Genomic DNA, 19,849 nt, shown 5'->3' with positions numbered 1-19,849 from the left:
TGCCACTAAAATAAGTGAACTCTACTGGCCAAAATCTTGGTTGCAATTTCTACTTTATTTCCCTTTGGTGGAGATGAAACGAACTGTGGCTACATTGCGACTACATGTGACTCGTAAGCATATGAGGAACAGGGCTAGTGAGAAGCCAAGTTCACAAACAATAAGCTATTCAGTTTCTCAACCTGGAGCTGTAGGTGGGTGGAGGTGGACATGCCGAGTGAAGAAATAAAATTCCAAGAGCACAACTCAATAATGACGGTTAGAAAGAAGCAGTTCTCATCTCAACAAATAAGGAGGCAAGGCTTAGAGCAGGCAGTGACGTTTCCAGCCAAACTACCAAGAACTTCAAGGAATACAAATTTAAAGGAAAAAACCCACCACTTTTTTCCCAGGCAGCTTCTCATGAAAAAGACACTAAACAAACACTACTAAACACTAGTCTAATCCTGGTGAGTATGTGGAACGGAGCAGAGTGAGCACGAGGAAAGCTCAGCTTTCCAGGGGGTCAGGAATCAACCGAGCGAAGGAGTCGCGTGGGGCGCTCGGGGTGACAGCAAAGACCCGCTTCAGCCCCGGGACAGCACCTACCTCGGGAAAGGCCTTCCGCGCAGGGCACCGCGGCCAGGGAGCCCCGCGGCAGGGCTACGGGCCAGACCCCACGCCGCCCGCGCGCGCGTCCGGACCCGGCTCCCCACTTCCCGGGCTCGGCCCTCGCGGGCGCTCAGGCCAGACCCGCCCGCCGCCCCGCTCGCTCGCTCCCGTCCCGCAGGACCGCGGCGGCGGCTCGTCACAGAGCGCCGGGCGCACGACTCCCCGCTCGCTCCCTGGCCGCACGAAGGTCACCCCGAGCGGAGAACACGGGCCGGCCGCCAAGGCTGAGGGCACTCACACTGTCCTGGCTCCCACTCGTCAGCGGCAACAGCACCGGAGCCAGCAGCCCTCAGGCCGCCTCATCCCGTAAGGGGAGGCCCGGAGCCTGGGAAGGGGCAGGAGGAATGCCAGGGGGGCGGCCACTTCCGGTCCTTCGCCCGGCCCGATTTTGTTTGGTTCCGTGGCCGGAAGTGTGCTTACGTTGAGCGCCATTTTTGTTACGGGCAGAAGGCAAGGTTTGTTGTGGGCAAGGAATGCTACCAGAGGAATGATTTGTTGTTTCCCCTCCCTTTCCCCCATCCTCCCTACTTCTGTTTCCTCTCCCTTCTCTCTTTAAAGTATACACACCTTTGCCCAGCCTAGTCATGGCTGACTGCCAAGGGCTAGTTTGCTGAGGGAGAGCTGAAGAGAGGCCGGGTGAGGTGGGTTGGGGCAACCGAGCAAGAGGGATCCCAGCTTGCTGGGCCAACAGCAAGAAAGGAAAACCTGACCCCTCCACTGCTCCCTGCCCTGTGCGATTGGGTTTCTGGGCTTGGAGCACAGCTGTGTGTGTGTGTGTGTGTGTGTGTGTGTGTGTGTGTGTGTGTGTGTGTGTGTGTTTTCAGTTACGTTAGAGGTGAGACATAGAATATCGATGTATTCTTGACTAGTGGTTCTGAGAGTTTGCACTTAGGAATCACCTGGGGATCTCGTTAAACTGCAGATTCTGATTTGTTGGGTTAGAGGTGAGGCCCGGGGGTGTGCATGTCTAACGTCTTGGGGGAGGGGCTGCTGCTGGGTCTGTAGGTGGCTCAACAGAATTCCTCGGGATTTCTTTCTAGAGCTGGCAAGTGAGATGCAGTTTTGAAGCGAAGCTGCTTTATGTTCCTGAGCCTGAGGCACTTCGTCTGTAAAACTGGAGTATTAATAACACCTACCTTGTTTGTTGTGAAAATAAATGGGTCAATATCATATAAAGTGTTTAAAACAGTGCTGGGCATATAGTAAGAGCTGGATAAATATATATTGTTCTTGTGAAAAAAAAAAAAAGGAGTGCTGTGGAAAGTAACCTCACAGAGTGATCTGTTCATAAATTCCAAACTGGGCAGGTCATGGTGGGTAGTAATGCCCCAGACCTATAACTTCTTTAGTGAAAAGTTTTAAGCCAGCCCTGCCTATTGTTCTTCTGCATCTAGGTTAACACACTTATCCCTGCTGTGCCTTCTCCAGTCTTTCTTGCATCTCCTCCTTAATTTCAGATGCATAAAATTTTTATTCTCAGGAGCATTTGAGGTCTTGCTGCCTGACATATGTCATCAATTTGGCTCAAGTAAACTCTTCTATACATTCTCTACAGGTTTGGATATTTCTTACATTGACATTTTGTTGGGACAGATGAATATCAATAAGCAAATGTAATAAATTAGATCATTTCAGACAGTGCTTACTACTCAAAAGAAAAAATGGCAATGGGATAAACTATCTGAAGGGAAACGAGAAAGAACCACACAGGATGGTCCTTGCTGAGGAGGTAATATTAATTTGCTTTTTCCCAGGAAGCCAACCCTTGGAATAACTGGAGGAAGAGTGCCCAAAACAGGGGGGAACACACAATCCAAAGGTCTATGCAAAGGAGGGTGATATAGTTGATGAAAAGAAAGAAGGCCAGTATGTTTAGGATGTGGGGAGGGAAAGGGAGAATGGGAGAAGTAAGTTTAGAGAGGTAGGCAGGTGTAGAATCATATAGGCCAAGATCAAAAGTTTACATTTTATTCTAAGTGCAATGGCTAGCTATTTTAAGCTTGGGGAGTAATATGACCTGGTTTACATTTTTAAAAGGTCACTTTGGTTGCTCTGTGGATACTGGACGTACAGAGATTCCACACAGTGTTTATTAAAAGGCCCAGTCTACTGGCTGGAATTAGAGGCATTCCATTAAAAAATGGTTTTTAATACTAGCAATATACTGAAGGCCCTACACCTAATTGTAAAATAAGCTGGAATTATTTGACTTCAGGATATTTTATGTTTTTAGATACCTTATCTCCCCTCTCCTCCCTCTCCCCACACCATAAACACCCCCCCCCCCATACACACACACACTATGCTAATCATTTCTGTTAGGAATCCTTGGATTTGTAATCTATCAAAATGTGTCTACTTAGCTAGAAAAACTTCACATTATGATGCAGATGACCAAGAGCAATCTCGTACTTTGATGGCAGAAGGATTACAGTATGTTATCAGTCAGAGTTCAGAGTGTAAGAAATTTGTGCAAGTAATTGGCTTATGTGATTGTGAGGGCTGGCTAGGCAAATCCAAAATATGTAGGGCAAGCCATCAATAAGGACAGAATGGAAATTCTTGGACAGTAGCTGACATGGCAGCATTCCTTTTTGGGGAAATCTCAGTTCTGCTCTTAAAACCTTTTAACTGGATCAAGCCCACCCATGTTACCCAATATAATCTCCTTTACATAGTCAACTAATTGTAGATGTTAATCACAAATACTTTCCCAGCAACACCTAGATTACTGTTTGGTTGAATAACTGGGTACTATAGCCACTCCAGGCTGACACATAAAACTGCCACATTGTTATGAACTATCTGGCAAAATGATTCAAAATTTATAATGTTGAAGGCCTTTGACCCAGCAATCCTAAGAAAAGAATAAAACATATGGACACTTAGCTATAAATATGTAATCAAATATTATAAGTATATTTAAAATACAAATAAATGAATAATCATCAAAATCATGAAAAATTGGAAATAACCCAAGTATTCCCCTATAGGAGCTAGATAAAATAAATTAAGATACACGCACAAAATAGAATATGATATAGTTATTAAAGTTTGTCTTAAAAAATACTTGGTATAGTGCTACCCGGGTTTGCTCAGGGGTTAAAGCATCGGCCTATGGACTGAAGGGTCCTGGGTTTGATTTTGGCCAAGGGCATATACCTGGGTTGCAGGATCGATCCCCCACATTGGTCAGGGTGAGTGCAGGAGGCAACCAACAGAGTGTCTCTCTCACATTGATGTTTCTCTCCCTTCCCTTCCCTTCCCTTCCCTCTGTCCCTCCCTCCCTCCCTCCCTCCCTCCCTCCCTCCCTCCCTCCCTCCCTCCCTCCCTCCCTCCCTCCCTCCCCCCCTCCCTCCCTCCCCCCCTCCCCCCCCTTCCACTCTCTGAAAAGCAATGGAAAAAATATCCTCCAGTGAGTGTTAAAAACAAAAAACAAACAAACAAAAAATGGCATAGAGAAATGTTCACCATATTGCCACAGTATATAAAAACGACATTTTGGTGAATCATATGTAACACATATGTTTTATTTCTGGATGGTGATATTACATGTGATTTTTTAAAAATATATTTTTATTGATTTTTAGAGAGAAAGGAAGGGAGAGGGAGTGAAACATTGATCACATGCCCCCTGTGGGGGATGGAGCCTACAACCCTGGCATGTGCTCTGACTGGGAATCGAACCAGTGACCTTTTGGTCCATGAGACTGTACCCGACCAACTGAGCCACACAGGCCAGGGCACATGTGATTTTTTCCCCTTTGTACTTCATTGTTTTCACATTTTCTGCATTGTGCCTGTAGTTTTCTATAATGAGAAAAAAAGTAATCATTTATATTTTAAATTCTTAATAAACATATATATGACTAATAATAATCCTGACTGATAAGCACTATAATTTACAAAAAGGAATTAAGACATTAAGCAAAAAGGAATGAAATTTTAAGGATGAATTTCAAGCATCAATCAGCATGTCCAGGGTAAAAGCATTCACCACCCTTGAGATTGTTTATATGTCTGTTCAACAAATATGTATTGAAGAAGAAACATTTTAATGGAAAAGCATGAGCTTGAAACCTGAAGACTTCAATTGAAGTCTAGGCTATGACACTTAATAGCTACGTGAAACCCTTAACTACTCAAATCAGTTTTAAGTATAGGAGATCTCAAAGGGATCTTTTGCTTTATTTATTGTTTTAATATTTTTAATTGTGATGGTGTATCCCTTTATTAGTTCTGTAATTACATATTTAATGTATTTAAAGGTGACATGCGTAAGTTATATTATAACATAAATGTTTTAATATAAGTAATAAGGAATTTAATCCATTGCTTTTCTTTTAATGGAATAGATTCATAGGCAAAAACATAAAGGAGAAAAAATAAAATATAAAGGCTGAAACAAATTTCAGTCAATCAAAACTCAGAATAGTAGGGTGAATGGCCATTAGGCAGAGGGTTAAAAAAGAAAAAAATTACAGAGCAGAAATTACACTTGATGGTTATGTTTCCAGTTCCTGATCTCAGTTTCCTGTGAAGAGTAAGGGCAAAAGTATCAGCTGTAATGCTTTTTGGGAGCAGATACTATCGAATGAGACATTAAAAACTATAAAACTTTCAGTTTTCATTCAATGCGAAACTTGTTAAAATTTTCAGGATGTAATTTATTCAGCTCAATATTTTTAGCAAGAAAAAAAGATTATCCAAGTTATATTCATTTGCCTATTTAAACCAAAAATAAAAAACACTTTTAAAGGTTGTGATAAAAATTCCTTTTAAAAACTCTCTAAATCATCATTCCTCTTAAAGTGAGGGAATAAGACGAATCAGTAATACAGTATTCCTAATTGTATTAGGAATGGGACAAAATTGGCTGTTTTGTTCATTTGTTTTTTTGTTAATCCTTACCCAAGGATATTTTTTCTATTGATTTTTAGAGAGAGTGGGAGGGATGGGGGGAGAGAGCAACATTGATGTGAAACACATCAATTGGTTGCCTCCCGAACTTGCCCAGACCCTGCAACCCAGGTAGGTGCCCTTGACCAGGAATCGAACCCTCAACCCTTTGGTGTGTGGGCTGATGCTCTAACCACTGAACCAAACCGGCCAGGGCAGAAAATTCTTTTTAGAATGAAGAAATTACTTTTCACAAATGTGATTTATTTTAGGTGCAGGTAGTTGCCAGGGTTACTAAGGAGAATGAACTTAATAAGGAAGTTGTGGTAATTCATGCTTTAATATGGAAAGTCTTCCACAGCAGAGGTACAAATGATTGGTTTTGAAAGTACTTTTGCTGCCAACATCCAGAAAATTATTTTTCAAATCACCAGTATGAAGTAGACTCCAAACAACTGACAGGCTCTTAAAATTTTTAGTTTTTAAACTTACAAATTGAACATAGTATAATTTCACATAAACATATATATATTACATGTGAAAACTTTTAGTTTTGTGAATTTTACACCACAAATGTACACTTTTTTCTTAATTTTAATGTTGTCTTAAAAGGTTAATTCATGGAAAACTAAACCAATAGGTGGAGTATATGTAAATCCATAAACTCAATTCCACAAATAAAAATTCTCTTGTAGATACTCTGTATCTTAAGTCATTAGACTAAAAGTTACAGGAAAAGGAATATATATACCCCCAAATTTTATTTTTAGTTTATAGGGATGAGACTGTTAATTGCAGGGTAACCTAACCAAATTTGCTTCTCCATTAGGATTAACATTTGGTTTTAACTATTTTCACTTAATTTTTTTTTTTTCTTAAATGTATCTTTATTGATTTCAGAGAGAGGAAAGGAGAGGGAGAGAAACATCAGTGATGAGAGTCACTGATCAGCTGCCTCCTGCATGCCCCCGACTGGGGATCAAGCCTGCAACCCGGGCATGTGCCCTGACCAGGAATCGAACCCTGATCTCCTGGATCCTAGGTGGACGCTCAACCGCTGAGCCACGTCCGGCCAGGCTCACTTAAATTCTTAATGAATATTTTTCGGTAAGCCAATCTGCTCCCCAAGAGGACTGTAGCCATTTTTTAATTACCTTTTTTAAATTTACATAACTTATAGTGCTTTTCAGGCATTAACATTCCATTAAAAATTAATAATATTAGTTTGGGAACTATATCAAACTAGTTGCAAAAGGTAGTAACATTGACAAAACAAGCAAAGTTAAGGTTTAATGGCAAAGTGCCAGGAATTAAGTAATTCAATTCTTTGTGATCAGATTTAAAAATTAGGAATAGTGTTAATCTATTGAAAAAGAAAAGCCTACATACATTATAGGTTCCAACAATTCAGCAACCACCTAACAATCTGCTATCGGTCCAGTGAAACTGAGAAACTATGTGATGACATTGAAAGGAATCTAAGGAAGGTGACTTTAAATAGTAAATATGGCAAATTTACAATAGGGCAAGTCTTTTGAGTAGTGCACAATCACTTTGAAATTTTGGAGTACAAAGGAAATGCTTTGGAATTTCAAAAGTAGTAACTCATTGCGAAGTGGAGATAAAAACAGAAGAAAAAAAATGACCTACCACTACTGTTCACTGCCAAGAATTCTATTGTAGTACTAATAAAAAACTTCATCAGTTATGTTTTCTCATACTTGAATTGTGGTTCAAGTCAGAGTACAGTGGAAATGCCTGTCTTTCAGAGGAAAAAACCCAAAAGTAGTTAGAAAAATTTCTTTTTAGGTCTGTATGTTTTTCCAAAGAAGTTCATTAAGCTAAAAATACAGACCAGCTACCTCAGCAATTTATAGTCAGTCACAGACTTACTTGAAAGCTGAATCAAAGTGAAAAGCTTTTATTGGGACGAGAGGTCAGTGGGATGTCACTTCAAGCTGCAGATTCATAAAAAATACAAAATTATACGTTTCTAAAACTTGGACTTAATTATCTTTTTAGTTTCACTACAATCCTTTTAAATTTGATTACTAACACGTGATCAAAAGTAAAGTAATAAATTACAAAATTTTACAAAACTATCAAGGCATTACTTATTTAAGGTTTGTTTCCTGAAAATCAAATTCCTGGAGCTAGAAGTATATAAAAAAAGTGTAAAAACAGAATAAGGCAGCTGAATGACGAGGTTAAGTAGTCATGAAAAATGCCCCAAGGACAAAGCTTAGACTTTTATGTAACATGATGTAATGGAAACATTGTTAGACCAGAAGCCAAATAACTTGGATTCACTCCTGTCTGCTCTAATGGTTTTGTGACCTTGACCAAACAACCACCTAAGTTTCTATCTGTATAAGAAACTTAGAAAACCAGAGGGTTTAGACAAGATGGTTTCTAGGGTTCTTTACTAATTTAAACTACTATAATTTCAAGTCTTCTAAGAAACACTTGCATCAGGCAGCCCTCCCTGGAAAGTTATAATCAGTTGGAATGGCAGTTTGTAAGAATACAGGTATGCGTACATGACAGAACAGTAGAGAGACGATTGGTTTTCCAAGGACTTTTTTGCTGCCAACACTCTCGATACACTAAATTCTTATTGTTTATAAAGTGGGAAAATCATAGGTCATACATTGGTTTCTTCAACTTTATCAATATTCCCAAACAACAAGCTGCAGTTTTTATTGTTTGACGCCAGTGATAAACAAAATTTTATCTTCTTGATACTGTTATTTAAGAAGCTGCTTTTGAATTGGGTGGTTGTCTCTCTTCCTCCCTCCCAATTCATATATTGAAGTCCTGGGCCCCAGTACCTCAAAATATAACCTTATTTGAGGATATGGTCCTTGCCGAGTTAAAATGAGGTCCTTAGGGTGAGCCCTAATCCAACATAACTGATGTCCTTGTAAAAAGGGGAAATTTGAAGGCAGACTTACATATAGGGAGAACACCATGTGAAAATGAAGACAACCATCTACAAGCCAAGCAGAGGCTCAAAACAGATCCTTCCCTCACTGCCCTCAGAAGAAACAAATTATGTCAACATTTCCATTTTCAACTTCTAGCCTCTAGAATTAAATTTCTGTTGTTTAAGCCACACAGTCTGTGGTAATTTGTTATGGCAGCCACAGGAAACTAATATAGAAGCTGAGATTATTTTACCTTTATCAAAAGTAATTTGTACATTATCATGCCAGCAACCTCTTATCTCCTAGATCTTACTAATTCTGTATTAATACTTCAGTGGGATTTCTCAGCCAATAAATGACATCAGAAGTTTGGAAATGACTTTGCAGTTGCATAACTGAAAATGAAATGTTAGGAGTTATGAAATGTTACTTTTTCATTGTCTAATCTCTTACCAGTTCCTCCCAGCCTCCACCTTACTTAACATATATACATTTAATATAAATAAGGGCTAAAATAAAGTGAGAATTAAAAAAAAAAAAAGACTGCCATGAAAACAGAATCTTTTCTTCCTACTATAACATTGGTCTTCTACTGTACCACTCAGATGGAGCCGTGGGGATAATTAATGATGGGGAATGCAAAAGGAGGGTCTGGGTTCTGATTAATGGGAGTAAAAGAGGACTTAATTGTACATTGTTTCATTTTAGTTTTGGTACTGCAGTACTTTAATGACTTCATATGAAACACTAAGCTTGTCTTGAGTTTTAAAAAGTTAATAGCACCTATGGTTATGGAAGGAAAACTAGTCCAGTATTTTTAGTACATCTGTTTCTCATCCATTCATGAAATCAGAGCACATGCACAGGATGATAGACACCACGAGTGGTTAAAACTATGAGCTACCATGCACTGAAAATTTATTTTGGATAAAATGGTATACTGAAAAATGTAGCAATGCCAAGAAAATTGACAATTAAAAATTTTACTTGTTAAAGGCAATTCTCATAAATTCTGTTTAAAATAATCCATTTTAACATCTCCAAAAAGTTGTATTTATTATTTTACATTAACATAATCAAGTTGTCTCGTGGACTGGAAGGTGGCTTAATAATTCCCTTTCATTTCCAAACCTCATCAAGCAGTCACTACATTTATGAGGTAAGTCAGCCGAATGCTTGAAGTCTAGATGAATCTTAAGATCTTCAATTTGTCCTGTTGAATATTCACAGTATTGACATAAATAAATCCCTTCAGATAAGTGTGAATTTAAGTGTTTGCAATACTCGAGCATACTTGAAAAGCCTTTGCCACAGTCATCACAAACATGAGGAAAAATTTTAGTATGTTCAATAGCAACATGCCTGTTAACATTTGTATGAAGTCTACTCCGAAAACCACATACTTGACATACAAAGAAGTTTTTACATTTGTCAAAGGTAATTTTGCTCAAGAGGCTGTACTGTCCATGCTCTCCATTGTTATACTTGTCACTTAACTCTATTAATTTACATGCATGTTCATTTACCACATGGCTATGCAAGTCTTCTGGGTCATTTGTTTCATGTTCACAGAACTGACACAAGTACTGTTCATCGCAGCTGTGCTCCTGGAAATGCAGGTAGAGCTCACTGCTGGAGGAGAACTGTACATCGCACTGCTCACACCAATAAAGGTGATCACTAAAATGGGTGTCTGCAATGTGCTGGCTGAGGTTCTCAAAAATTACTGTCTTATAATCACAGTATTTACAAATGTACGGGTCCTCTTCATGCAGTTTGGCATGTTCGATCAGAAGCATGTTGGTCGAGAAATGCTCCTTGCACACTCGACACACATTTGAATCAGTACGCTTATGCTTCAGGATCATATGCTGCTTTAAATCAGAAAAATATTTACTGTTGAACTCGCAAAGTTCGCATTTATAGAGGCCACTGCTATTAGCTCTCAGTAAAGGCCATTTCTGCTGTGCAGTTACATTCAGAGCTTGGCTCCTGTCAAGAATTTTGCAAAGTTTAGCTGGTGGCTCTTCATCAGTTTGGTCTTGGAGACTCTCAGAGGAATTGTTTTCTGCCTCTAAATCATAATCTTCAGAAATTGCATGTACTTCTGCAGCAATTGGAACATCTTCAGCAGTATGAACTTCTATGGGACTCTCCTCTTGAGTTTGCTGGTTGACTGACTCAGGTGAGTCACACTCATCACAAATTTCAACATCGGTAGATTTTTCTGAAAAATAAAACAAGCCTATTATTACTATTACTAAATAAGACCTATTAAATAAATAACTGACAAAAATTTATTTTATGCATTATTTCTTCATTGATGTATAAAAATATGCAAATGCTATTACTTAGTTTCCCTAACCTGTAGGAAAGGCAGTGTGGTCTAGAATTCTAAGTACGGGACTGGGAACCAGATAGTTCTGATTTCTGTTTCTGGCCTTGATTCCATCTGTAAATTTTGGCAAGTCATTTGACGTCTCTGTATCAGAATCATCATCTGTAAAGAAGAATTTGGAAAAACACATTATATCAGAGCATTAAATGTTAAATATAATACAAAGCATGAAATATTTTAAGTATAATTTTGAGTTCCAATAGGAACTAAGGACTTAGATTTAGCCATGAAAAGATGTTACGTACATCAGACACAGAAAATCTGTCCAAACAAGCAAATGTTTTTGCTTCCATGCCTCATTTGGACTAGAACACACTTTTTAATGTTACTTAATGTTACTAAGTTTAAATAAGCCTTTATTCCCTTAGCCCAGCCCCAATGTTTAAAGTTAGCAAGGAGAAACTGAAATATAGGTCAGTAGAGAACACTAGGTTTCAACCTGATGTCAGTGTTGTTTTTAACAGACTTTACTTTTTAGAAGTTTAAGATGTGCTGAAAAAATTTTAGTACAGAGAACTCCCATTTATCCTACAGTTTCTCCACTATTAACATCTTATATTATATGGTACATTTGTTACAATTAATGACCAATATCGATAAGTTCTTCACCCAGATTTCCTTAGTTGTTAGTTAATGTTCTTTTTCTGTTCCAAGATCCCATATGACATTTAGCTGTCAAGTCTCTCTAGGCTACCGTTAGCTGGGACAGTTTCTTAGACTTTTCTTGTTTTTGATGACCATGCCAATTTTGAGGATGACAGATCAAGATCAAGTATTTTGTAGGATGCCCCACTATTTAATTTTTAAAAAACATGTTTTAATTGATTTTTAGAGGAAGGGACAGGGACAGAAACTTCGATGAGAGAGAAACATCACATGGATAAGCTGCCTCCTGCATGCCGTCCTCTACTGGGGATTAAGTCCACAACCTGGGCTTGTGCCCCGACTGGGAATTGAACTGGTGACCTCTTGGTGCATGGGTCAATGCTCAACCACTGAGCAATATCAGCCAAGCATAAAATTTGTCTGTTCTTTTTGCATGAGTCAACTGGGATTATGGGTTATGGCAAACTGCCATTTTATCACATCTTATCCAGGATACATATGCTCAACATGATTTATTACTGTTGATGTTGAGCTTGATCACCTGGTTGAGGTAGTATTTACCACGTTTCTCCTCTGTAAAGTCACTCTTTTACTTTCCATACTCTGTGCTCTGGAAGGGGTCACTACGTACAGTCCACATTTCCGAAGTGAGGATTTATATTCCACCTCCCTGAGGGAGGAGTACCTACAAAAATAAGTTTGAATTCCTCTGTATAAGAGTTTTGTTTCTGCCATTTATGTAAGTATGGACTCATGGCTATTTATTTCATAGTTTGGATTATACTTCAATTCCCCCCTCAAACTGTTTCAGCTTTGGCTACTGGGAGCTCTTTTAGTTGGCTCCTGTGCTTCTTTGGCATACCTGCAGAGTAAGTGCATGTGTGTATGTGTGTGTGAATGTGTGTTTTGAATACTTTATTTTCCAAAACTGTAAGATGCTTCAGGTTCATCTTGTATATTTCCTTTCCCAGAACTAGAATCAGCCATTTCTTTAAGAAGCCCTAGTTCCTTTCATTGGAGAATGGTATTAGAAACCAAGATCTGAGCACTAGATATGCTCAGTGCTACTGGGGTATCATTTCTTCTATGTCCTCTCAGCCAATGGAACAAAAAATATGTTTGTGTACACCACCACATATATATAGACATACCTATAAATATTTCTGTATGTAACATCTATGTCTATATTAAGTCAAACATGAGTTCATACTGGTATCTCTGACTCCATATGATTTTTAATAATTTATATTTCTGTCTGTAATAGGAGCTCAAGGGAACTGGGAATTTTGATGGTTGCAGAGGAAGGAGAAAAGAAATCCAAGTTATCATTCATTCAATGCTCTCGAAAACAGAAGTCAGCAGAAGATGAAAGACTGAAAAAGACCAAAGCCTTTACCATCTGTTCTTTCCTTCCATTAGTCCTCCATACAGAAAGGTATAGATAAGTGGAAGAACCATGTGTAACAACTATTCTTGAACCCTCACCATAAAGACTCCCAACTCTGGGTCACTCCTGCTTTGCCACCAATTCCTAGCTGACTAAAAATGGATTTAGGAAAATGTGTTTTTATTTATATATCTGAAATGTTTAAAAATTAAAATTCACTTACTTGCTTTATTATAAAAACATTCATGTTTTCTTACATTTAAGCAAATTTAAATACTTGCCAATTTTGAAATAACAACTCATCCACATTTTCAAATAAGCAAGAAATGATTTTAAAGAAAAATATTTTGGAAAATATTAGATATACCTTTGTTGTCAAAATATTTTAAGTCCGGTTGTCTCATAGAACAGACACTATAACAATGATCTGAAAAAATTCCATTGAATCCATCTGCAACTCTGCTTATTCCAGAGGAATCTGAACACAAAACAAAATTTTAAAAATTTCAAGCACAGTAAACACATATACATTTAATGACAGCCACACCTTTATCCAACATATATGTTTTTATACTACCTGTAACAAAGTAACAGTTCTCTCAATTCTGATAGCTTTTATATTTCAGATCTGATATTAACATTGAGCTTTGAAAGAAATACAAATTATACAATATAAAAATATAATACTCTGAAGCACATAAAGATACATTTGCCTTACTGTCAGAATCCCACAAAATAAAAATAAGCAATAAATGTGTTAACTGCAAAAAACACTAAATTAACTCCGAGAAGACATTCTATGTAGTGCAAAGAAAGCGTAATGCATAGGAAAAATGGTCTGAGGACCAGTTAGGGCTTCTGAATATAGTCATTTCAAGTCTTGTCTGGGAGGGGCCAGTAAGCAGTAAACCAGACTTAATTTCCTTAGATATGAAGAATGTGTAGTTTGGGTGGGCTAACAAAGACGTCTGAAACTGTCCCAACTACATGTATGTAAGGTATATTACAGATGGACATAAAGACAGTAGAGTTAACATCAAAAAGGATCTAAAATTACACAATCAAAATGAAAGTCTACGTTTCTGAATATATAGGATAAAGATTTTTTCCCCAATGATGCAAAATGTCTTCCAACAAGGTTATTGTTGTGCCTTATTAAGCACAAGCTTGGGAAGCACACAGGCAAATCTCAATTATGCTGTGTAAATATCTGACCTTGGATATTTAATTTTAAATATCTATAAACCCTGAAGTTGTAAGGATAGAATAATGTCTATAAGTTCTGATGTGTGTCTAGCACATGGTAGACAAGGAAGAATTTATATTCAGAGAATGTACTTAAAATTTTCTCTTCCTTAAAAATTGACCCAGATATTGAAATCCTATCTGATCATTTGTAAGAAAATAGATTGGAATAAAATGGCATGGAAATTAATCCATGGCCTGACTTTATTTTTAAAGTATATCTTTATTGATTTCAGAGAGAGGAAGACAGAGGGGGAGAGAAACATCAATGATGAGAGTGTTGTCATTGACTGGCTGCCTCCTGCACCCCCCAACTGGGGATCAAGCCCACAACCTGGGCATGTGCCCTGACTGGGAATCAAACTGCCATCTCCTGGATCCTAGGTTGATGCTCAACTGCTGAGCCATGCCTGGCCGGGCCATGGCCCAACTTTAAAATTCACTGACCTGAATAACGAGAAGGGTGTAAAGTCTTCCTTTTTCTTTTTTTAGGATATTCATTCATATCTTTTCAATCTAAAAAATGAAAAAATTTAACAAATATGTCACAAATAACTATTGTTAATATTGTTTTAAAAATTCCTTCTAACCAAAGATAGCAACAATAAGAAATGTGTGTGCCACCTGAAAATATACATAAGAAAAATGTTAAAAAATGCCTGTTTATATTTTTAATTTATTTTTCTAATCAGGTTTAAAGGCAGGACACCAATTTCTTTTTTCTTTTTTAAACATGTTTTTATTGATTTCAGAGAGAAGAGAGAGAGACACAGAAAAGCATCAATGATGAGTGTCACTGATCAGCTGCCTCCTGTATGCCCCCTACTGGGGATTGAGCCGCAATCCAGGCATGTGCCCTGACTGGGAAGTGAACCACCACCTCCTGGATCATAGGTCGATGCTCAACCCCAGCCACGCTGGCTGAGCCAATTTGTTTTTTTATTGAATTTGAAAATTCTTTTTCAACTGTTGTTATGAGAACTAGTTAATTACAATGAGCCTTACGCTGAAATTAGTATTTTATAAAAAATAAATTGTGCCTATGGCACCATATTAAGAATAAAAAAGGTACTTTTTTTACAATTGGGAAAATTTTGATATTGTTTTCAAGCAAAAGGTGGATATGACCCCTTAAAATTATATGTATTTTCACAAATCTGTATTGATTCCCCGGCTTCCAGGAAAAATACTGAGCACACAGAAGCTTGAAATGTAATTTTCGAGAAAAAATTCCTTTTCTTACTATGGGTCACCTTCAACATTCTACTGAGAACTAAACAGGTATGGCAACAACCAATGTATAATTAAATTCTCATGGACTGTTATAAAATGGACTCATTTGTTTTACCACATTCCACTTACTTGGTATAATTCTTAATATGGAAGTAAGGAAAAATGAATTACAGGGAAGTTTTCACAGATGGTAGGAAGTGCCTGTAGAAAAAACATGACAGAAGTCAAAATACAGTTCATTTCTGAGATTCAGGAATACAATTGTACCAAGATCTTTAATTAGCTGGAAAATTATACAGAATTAATTCAAATATACTATTCAGGACTCAAAATTGCATATACTGATAAATATGTGTCTATATGTAAATTTGTCATATTTCTGTGAATGAATTTATCTTCTAAAGCTGTATCTTAACACCAAAATAGGAATGTAATTCTGCATTAATTTATTCAACCACAGTGAAAGCAAACACCAAACCACAGACTTTTAACTATTGAGTTCTTATAGATTACTTACCAACAGAAATAATAATGATCACTTACTGAGCACCACTTATGTACCACGCTGTGCCTTATCTTACTTAATCCTGTGATATGCAAAATCCATTACACTCTCTCAAAATCATTATTTACCCCTGTTGTTGATGTGGAAACTGAGGCATAGTAAAGCCAGTAATAAGTGGTAGGGTTAGCCCGGCCGGGCGTGGCTCATCGGTTGAGCATCGACCCAGGATCCAGGCCATTGGGGTTCGATTCCCGGTCAGGGCACATGCCCGGGTCGTGGGCTCGATCAATGACTCTCTCATCATTGATGTTTCTGTCTCTCTCCCCCTCCTTTCCTCTCTCTGAAATCAATAAAGATCTATTAAAAAAATAAAATAAGTGGTAGGGTTGGGAGTTGAGCAAAGAACCAATCACTTTTACTGCCCAAGCTTTGGAAACAAATAAGGAGATAAAGTGGTCACCCCAATTCAAGTAACAGAGTAGTGTCAGAATCAGAACTCTCTCTTCCATTTCAGATTCGTGTTCTTTCAACTGTAGCAGTGGGCAAGGAAGGAACTTCAAAAAAAGAGGTTTTCTCCACCAGCTTTATAGCCTGCTTTTCTTACCAACAAGGTGATACACATGGCAGGTAGAACTCTGCATCGTTACTAAGACCATTTTATTTCTAGTGTTAAGAAACTGAGGTACACATATTATTTCTGCTGCTTCACTAAGTTGTGGGTATATTAGCACTACAAGTGATGTCATCATATGGCAATAAGAAAGTGCTTTTTAGTTTACTTAACATTTTCCTAACCCTTATTTTATTTGATCTTCACGACAATCCTGTGAGGTACATAGAGGAGCAACTATCAAACTCACTCAATGTTACTGATGAGGAAACAGACTCAGTAAAGTCGAGTCAACTAAGTTGCAGAACCAGAGGTGAAAACACGGCTTCTGATGCCTGGGTGTTGAACAGCTAACTGTGTGTTAATCTTTGCTGCCGATCTCTGCTACCAGCAAGTTACATCTTGCTTCCAGTTCTTACTCAGTCACCAACTGGGAGAGGAAGGGAATCACACAAAGAAACGGACAACCATGAGATACATAGAAATGATATCAATATAATGCCTCACCTAACAAAGCAAATAGCATTTCTTGAGCCCATCCCAATCAAGTGCATTAAATTTTTTTTAAAAAAAGCTGTTTTCATATTTATGTAATAAAATGTCAAGACTTATCCCTAATACTTCTTTTGTACACTTCCAGAATGTATACAGCCAAAAGCTTTACACTTCGTGTTCTAAATGCTCTCCAGGTATCAGGGGAAACACTGAAAACTGGCAGCCAAGTATGTTCGAGTAGCCTCTTTGTACTTCAGTCTACACTTCAAATTCTTTTGAACATTAAGAAAAAAAAAAAGAAAAAACAAACAAACCCAAGCATGGCATTAAAATTGATGTTGCAAGCTCGCCTGGATTCACAGTCAGGCGAAAGAAGGAGGATCACCTTAATCAGACAGACAGACTCCTACTCAGGGCTGAACAATGTCCAATTGCCTATCAGACCTTCTTTTCAGCAAGGCGGTAACACGCCCATCCAAGACCAAATGCATTAACCATCCTTTATTTCAGCAAATGTTTTCATGTGCGTAACTGCCCAGATGAAGAGGTTTGGCTTTTACTTAGGAATGTCATATAAACATTTGCTCACTAGTCCTCTCGTTGAGGAAGACTTTGAGTTGAACTGCAGATTAATACATGTCACTGCAGGAAAGTTAGAAAAACACTTTAAAATTAATCAAATCACCTAGACTCTATTCACCCAGGGAAACCATTGTTAACATTTTGGTGTACAGACTTCTAGACATTTTCCTGGGCTAAGGTATATATTGATTTACATTTCACAGTTACAAAAATGAAATCATGCCACAAGAAACATTAATTTTAAAAAGCAACTTACGAAAGACATGCCAGTGCCGTTCCGAAACCTGCTTCTTTCTCAACAAGAATGTCTACGTATAAAACAGACTACACATAATAGGCGCATCAACTAGAATCGCCTTTGTAACGGCCTTTCGTGCAATGTAAATATTGTTCCTAACTGGTATAAAAACAAGACAAGCATTTACAATAAAAAGCTACTAAAATGAGTATATGTTTTCCAGATTTTAAAAGAACTTAAACACAAAAATGTTGCAGGAGGGCTTGAATGAGAACCCCATCACTTCCATGTCCAACTCAGTGTCCGTCTCTGCCAAAGCACAAATCTTTAGCTCTTTGCCAACAGATGAGCTGCTTCGGATGACTCGTGTTCCTCGGCTGTACTGAAAGGACCAAAACCAAAAGGGGCGCTGGCACCCTCCGGAGCGGCCGAGACCCCGGGCTGCGGACCCGAGCGCCCGGCCCGACGCCCGCCGGCTGCGGCTGCGCCCGAGGCGGCGACACGGGGATGCGCCCGGCGGCGCCCGCGGGCCAGCGTGGCACCTACGGGCATCCGGAGCCCGGCCCCCGCCGCCCCCGCCCCCGCCCCGGAGCCACACGCAGCCCCACCCGGGCGGGGCGACTAGCGGGGACTCCCCGGCCCCGAGGCTAAAGGGCTTCAGGGGGAAACGCAGCGGAGGCCGCGCAGGGCCGCGGGGGCGGCGTCCACGGGGTGGAACGGCCTTCGGGATGGGGGAGGGGACCGCCCTCCCGCCATGAAACAAGGCAGCGCCCTGGCTTTCAGGGCGCCATCGCGTCTTGCCTGCCCTCTCCGGTTGGAAGCGGCGCCGCAGGCCCGCGTGCCCCGCGGCAGCCCGGCGCGGGGCGGCCCGCGCTGCCTCCCTCGCACTCACCCGGCCCCGGCGCCCGCCGGGCCAGCCCAGGCGCAGCTCCGAGGCGGCGGCGGCCCAGGCCCCCAGCGCGGGCCGAGAGGCCGCGCAGCCCCGCCCGCGGGCGCTGGGCCGCTGGCGGCGCCGCTCCGGCCCTCGCGCGGCCGGGCGCTCGGCGCGCCGACCCCTCTCCCTCCCGCGCACCCTGCACCCCGTCCGCCAGGCCCCGGGCCCGGGCTCCGCCGCCACACTCACCGCCTCGCTCCGCGCCTGCGCCGCGCACCTCAGGGGCCCGCCGGGAGGGCGGGGAGGTGACGAGGTGAGAGTGGGGGCAGGGGTTCGGGCCGCGCGGCCGCGCCGCGCTCGGGCTTGGGAGGGACCACCGGCCTCCAGCCCGGGGGTGGCCGGCGGCCCGCGCCCCCTGCCGGCGCCTCCGCGCAGCCGCAGGCCCCTTCCGGCGGGGCGCCGCCCCTCCCTCGCCCGGCCCGCGCCGCAGCCCCAGCATGGCTCCCGGCGAGGCCGCCCGGGAGGCCCCCCGCCCGCCGCCCCCCGGGGAGAGCGGGAGCAGCGCCTCGCGCCCGCGGCCCGCCGCCCACCGCCTCCGCCGGGGGCGGGCGCGAAGGCTCCTGCGCGGGTGAGGCGAGGCTCGCGGCGCTCCAGACCCCCGGGAGGCGGCGGGCGGCGGGCGGCGGGGGCGAGGGGAAGCGCAGCCCCGCTCTCGGTTTTCCTCGCGGCCCCACCGGCCCTGCGCGGCCGCAGTGCTGTGTGCGCGGCCGCAGTGCTGTGTGCGGGGCCGCAGTGCTGTGTGCGGGGCCGCAGTGCTGTCTCCCGGGCGGCACTCGGAGGCCGCGAGGCGTGACCGCGCTGCAGCCCGGCTCCTCCGCTGCAGAAATCTCGGTGGAGTTCATGTGAAGCTATAGGGACTGGATTAGATGATTCGGTTCCTTTTCCGACCTTGAGTTTCTATGAGCAGGTAGAGGATTAAGTTAAATAAGCATAAATTAAAAAAATAAATAAGCATACACAAACTTGTGGCCACGGTTTCAAAAATGATTTCTGTACAAGATGGTCATATGTTTAATCTTCGTGACAACGAGTTGAGGTTGTTAGTCCCAATTTACAAATTGGAAAAGCGAGTTTGTGGGGGGCTAGAGACTAGGTCTCACTCATGTTTGTGCCTCAGCTCCGGGTGTAAGCGATTGTTA

At 41.1% G+C, this 19,849-nt stretch overlaps 2 protein-coding genes across 7 annotated transcripts in view; both read right to left on the bottom strand.

The window, feature by feature from the left end:
- Nucleotides 1-993, bottom strand: part of MFN1 (mitofusin 1) — a 34,455-nt gene extending 33,462 nt beyond the window's left edge. The window contains exon 1 of one of the 2 annotated variants that reach the window (XM_081137851.1): nt 890-993. The gene's annotated coding sequence lies outside the window, so the exon portion shown is untranslated. Of the gene's footprint in view, nt 1-588; nt 849-889 lie in introns of those variants that run through there. The other variant, XM_081137852.1, reaches the window with a different exon arrangement.
- Nucleotides 994-9,444: 8,451 nt separating this feature from the next.
- Nucleotides 9,445-19,081, bottom strand: ZNF639 (zinc finger protein 639). Of its 5 annotated transcripts, none has more exons than XM_081139250.1 (8): nt 18,900-19,076; nt 17,795-18,158; nt 16,712-16,891; nt 15,476-15,547; nt 14,561-14,629; nt 13,236-13,346; nt 10,843-10,977; nt 9,445-10,704 (listed from the first exon to the last, which is right to left on the bottom strand). In XM_081139250.1, exons 5-8 carry the CDS (start codon nt 14,616-14,618, stop codon nt 9,554-9,556), a joined length of 1,455 nt encoding a protein of 484 aa, XP_080995376.1. In that variant the 5' UTR covers nt 14,619-14,629; nt 15,476-15,547; nt 16,712-16,891; nt 17,795-18,158; nt 18,900-19,076; the 3' UTR covers nt 9,445-9,553. The 5 variants fall into 5 exon arrangements, with proteins under 5 accessions (XP_080995376.1, XP_080995377.1, XP_080995378.1 ...); XM_081139251.1 differs by having other exon boundaries at nt 17,795-17,846; nt 18,900-18,931; XM_081139252.1 differs by lacking the exon at nt 17,795-18,158 and having other exon boundaries at nt 18,900-19,081.
- Nucleotides 19,082-19,849: the final 768 nt, after the last annotated feature.

The sequence above is a fragment of the Miniopterus schreibersii genome (genome assembly GCF_964146895.1).
Source record: "Miniopterus schreibersii genome assembly, chromosome: 5".
Lineage (NCBI taxonomy): Eukaryota > Metazoa > Chordata > Mammalia > Chiroptera > Miniopteridae > Miniopterus > Miniopterus schreibersii.
The sequence above is the reverse complement of the archived record's forward strand: the minus strand, read 5'-3'. Positions and strand labels throughout refer to the sequence as shown.

Coding starts and splice junctions, on each gene's coding strand:
- ZNF639 (XM_081139252.1), bottom strand. CDS start 14,618: ATGAATGAATATCCTAAAAAAAGAAAAAGGAAGACTTTACACCCTTCT. Junction 13,347..14,560: donor ACACCCTTCTCGTTATTCAG/GTCAGTGAATTT, acceptor TTTTGTGTTCAG/ATTCCTCTGGAATAAGCAGA. Junction 10,978..13,235: donor AAAATATTTTGACAACAAAG/GTATATCTAATA, acceptor TCTTCTTTACAG/ATGATGATTCTGATACAGAG.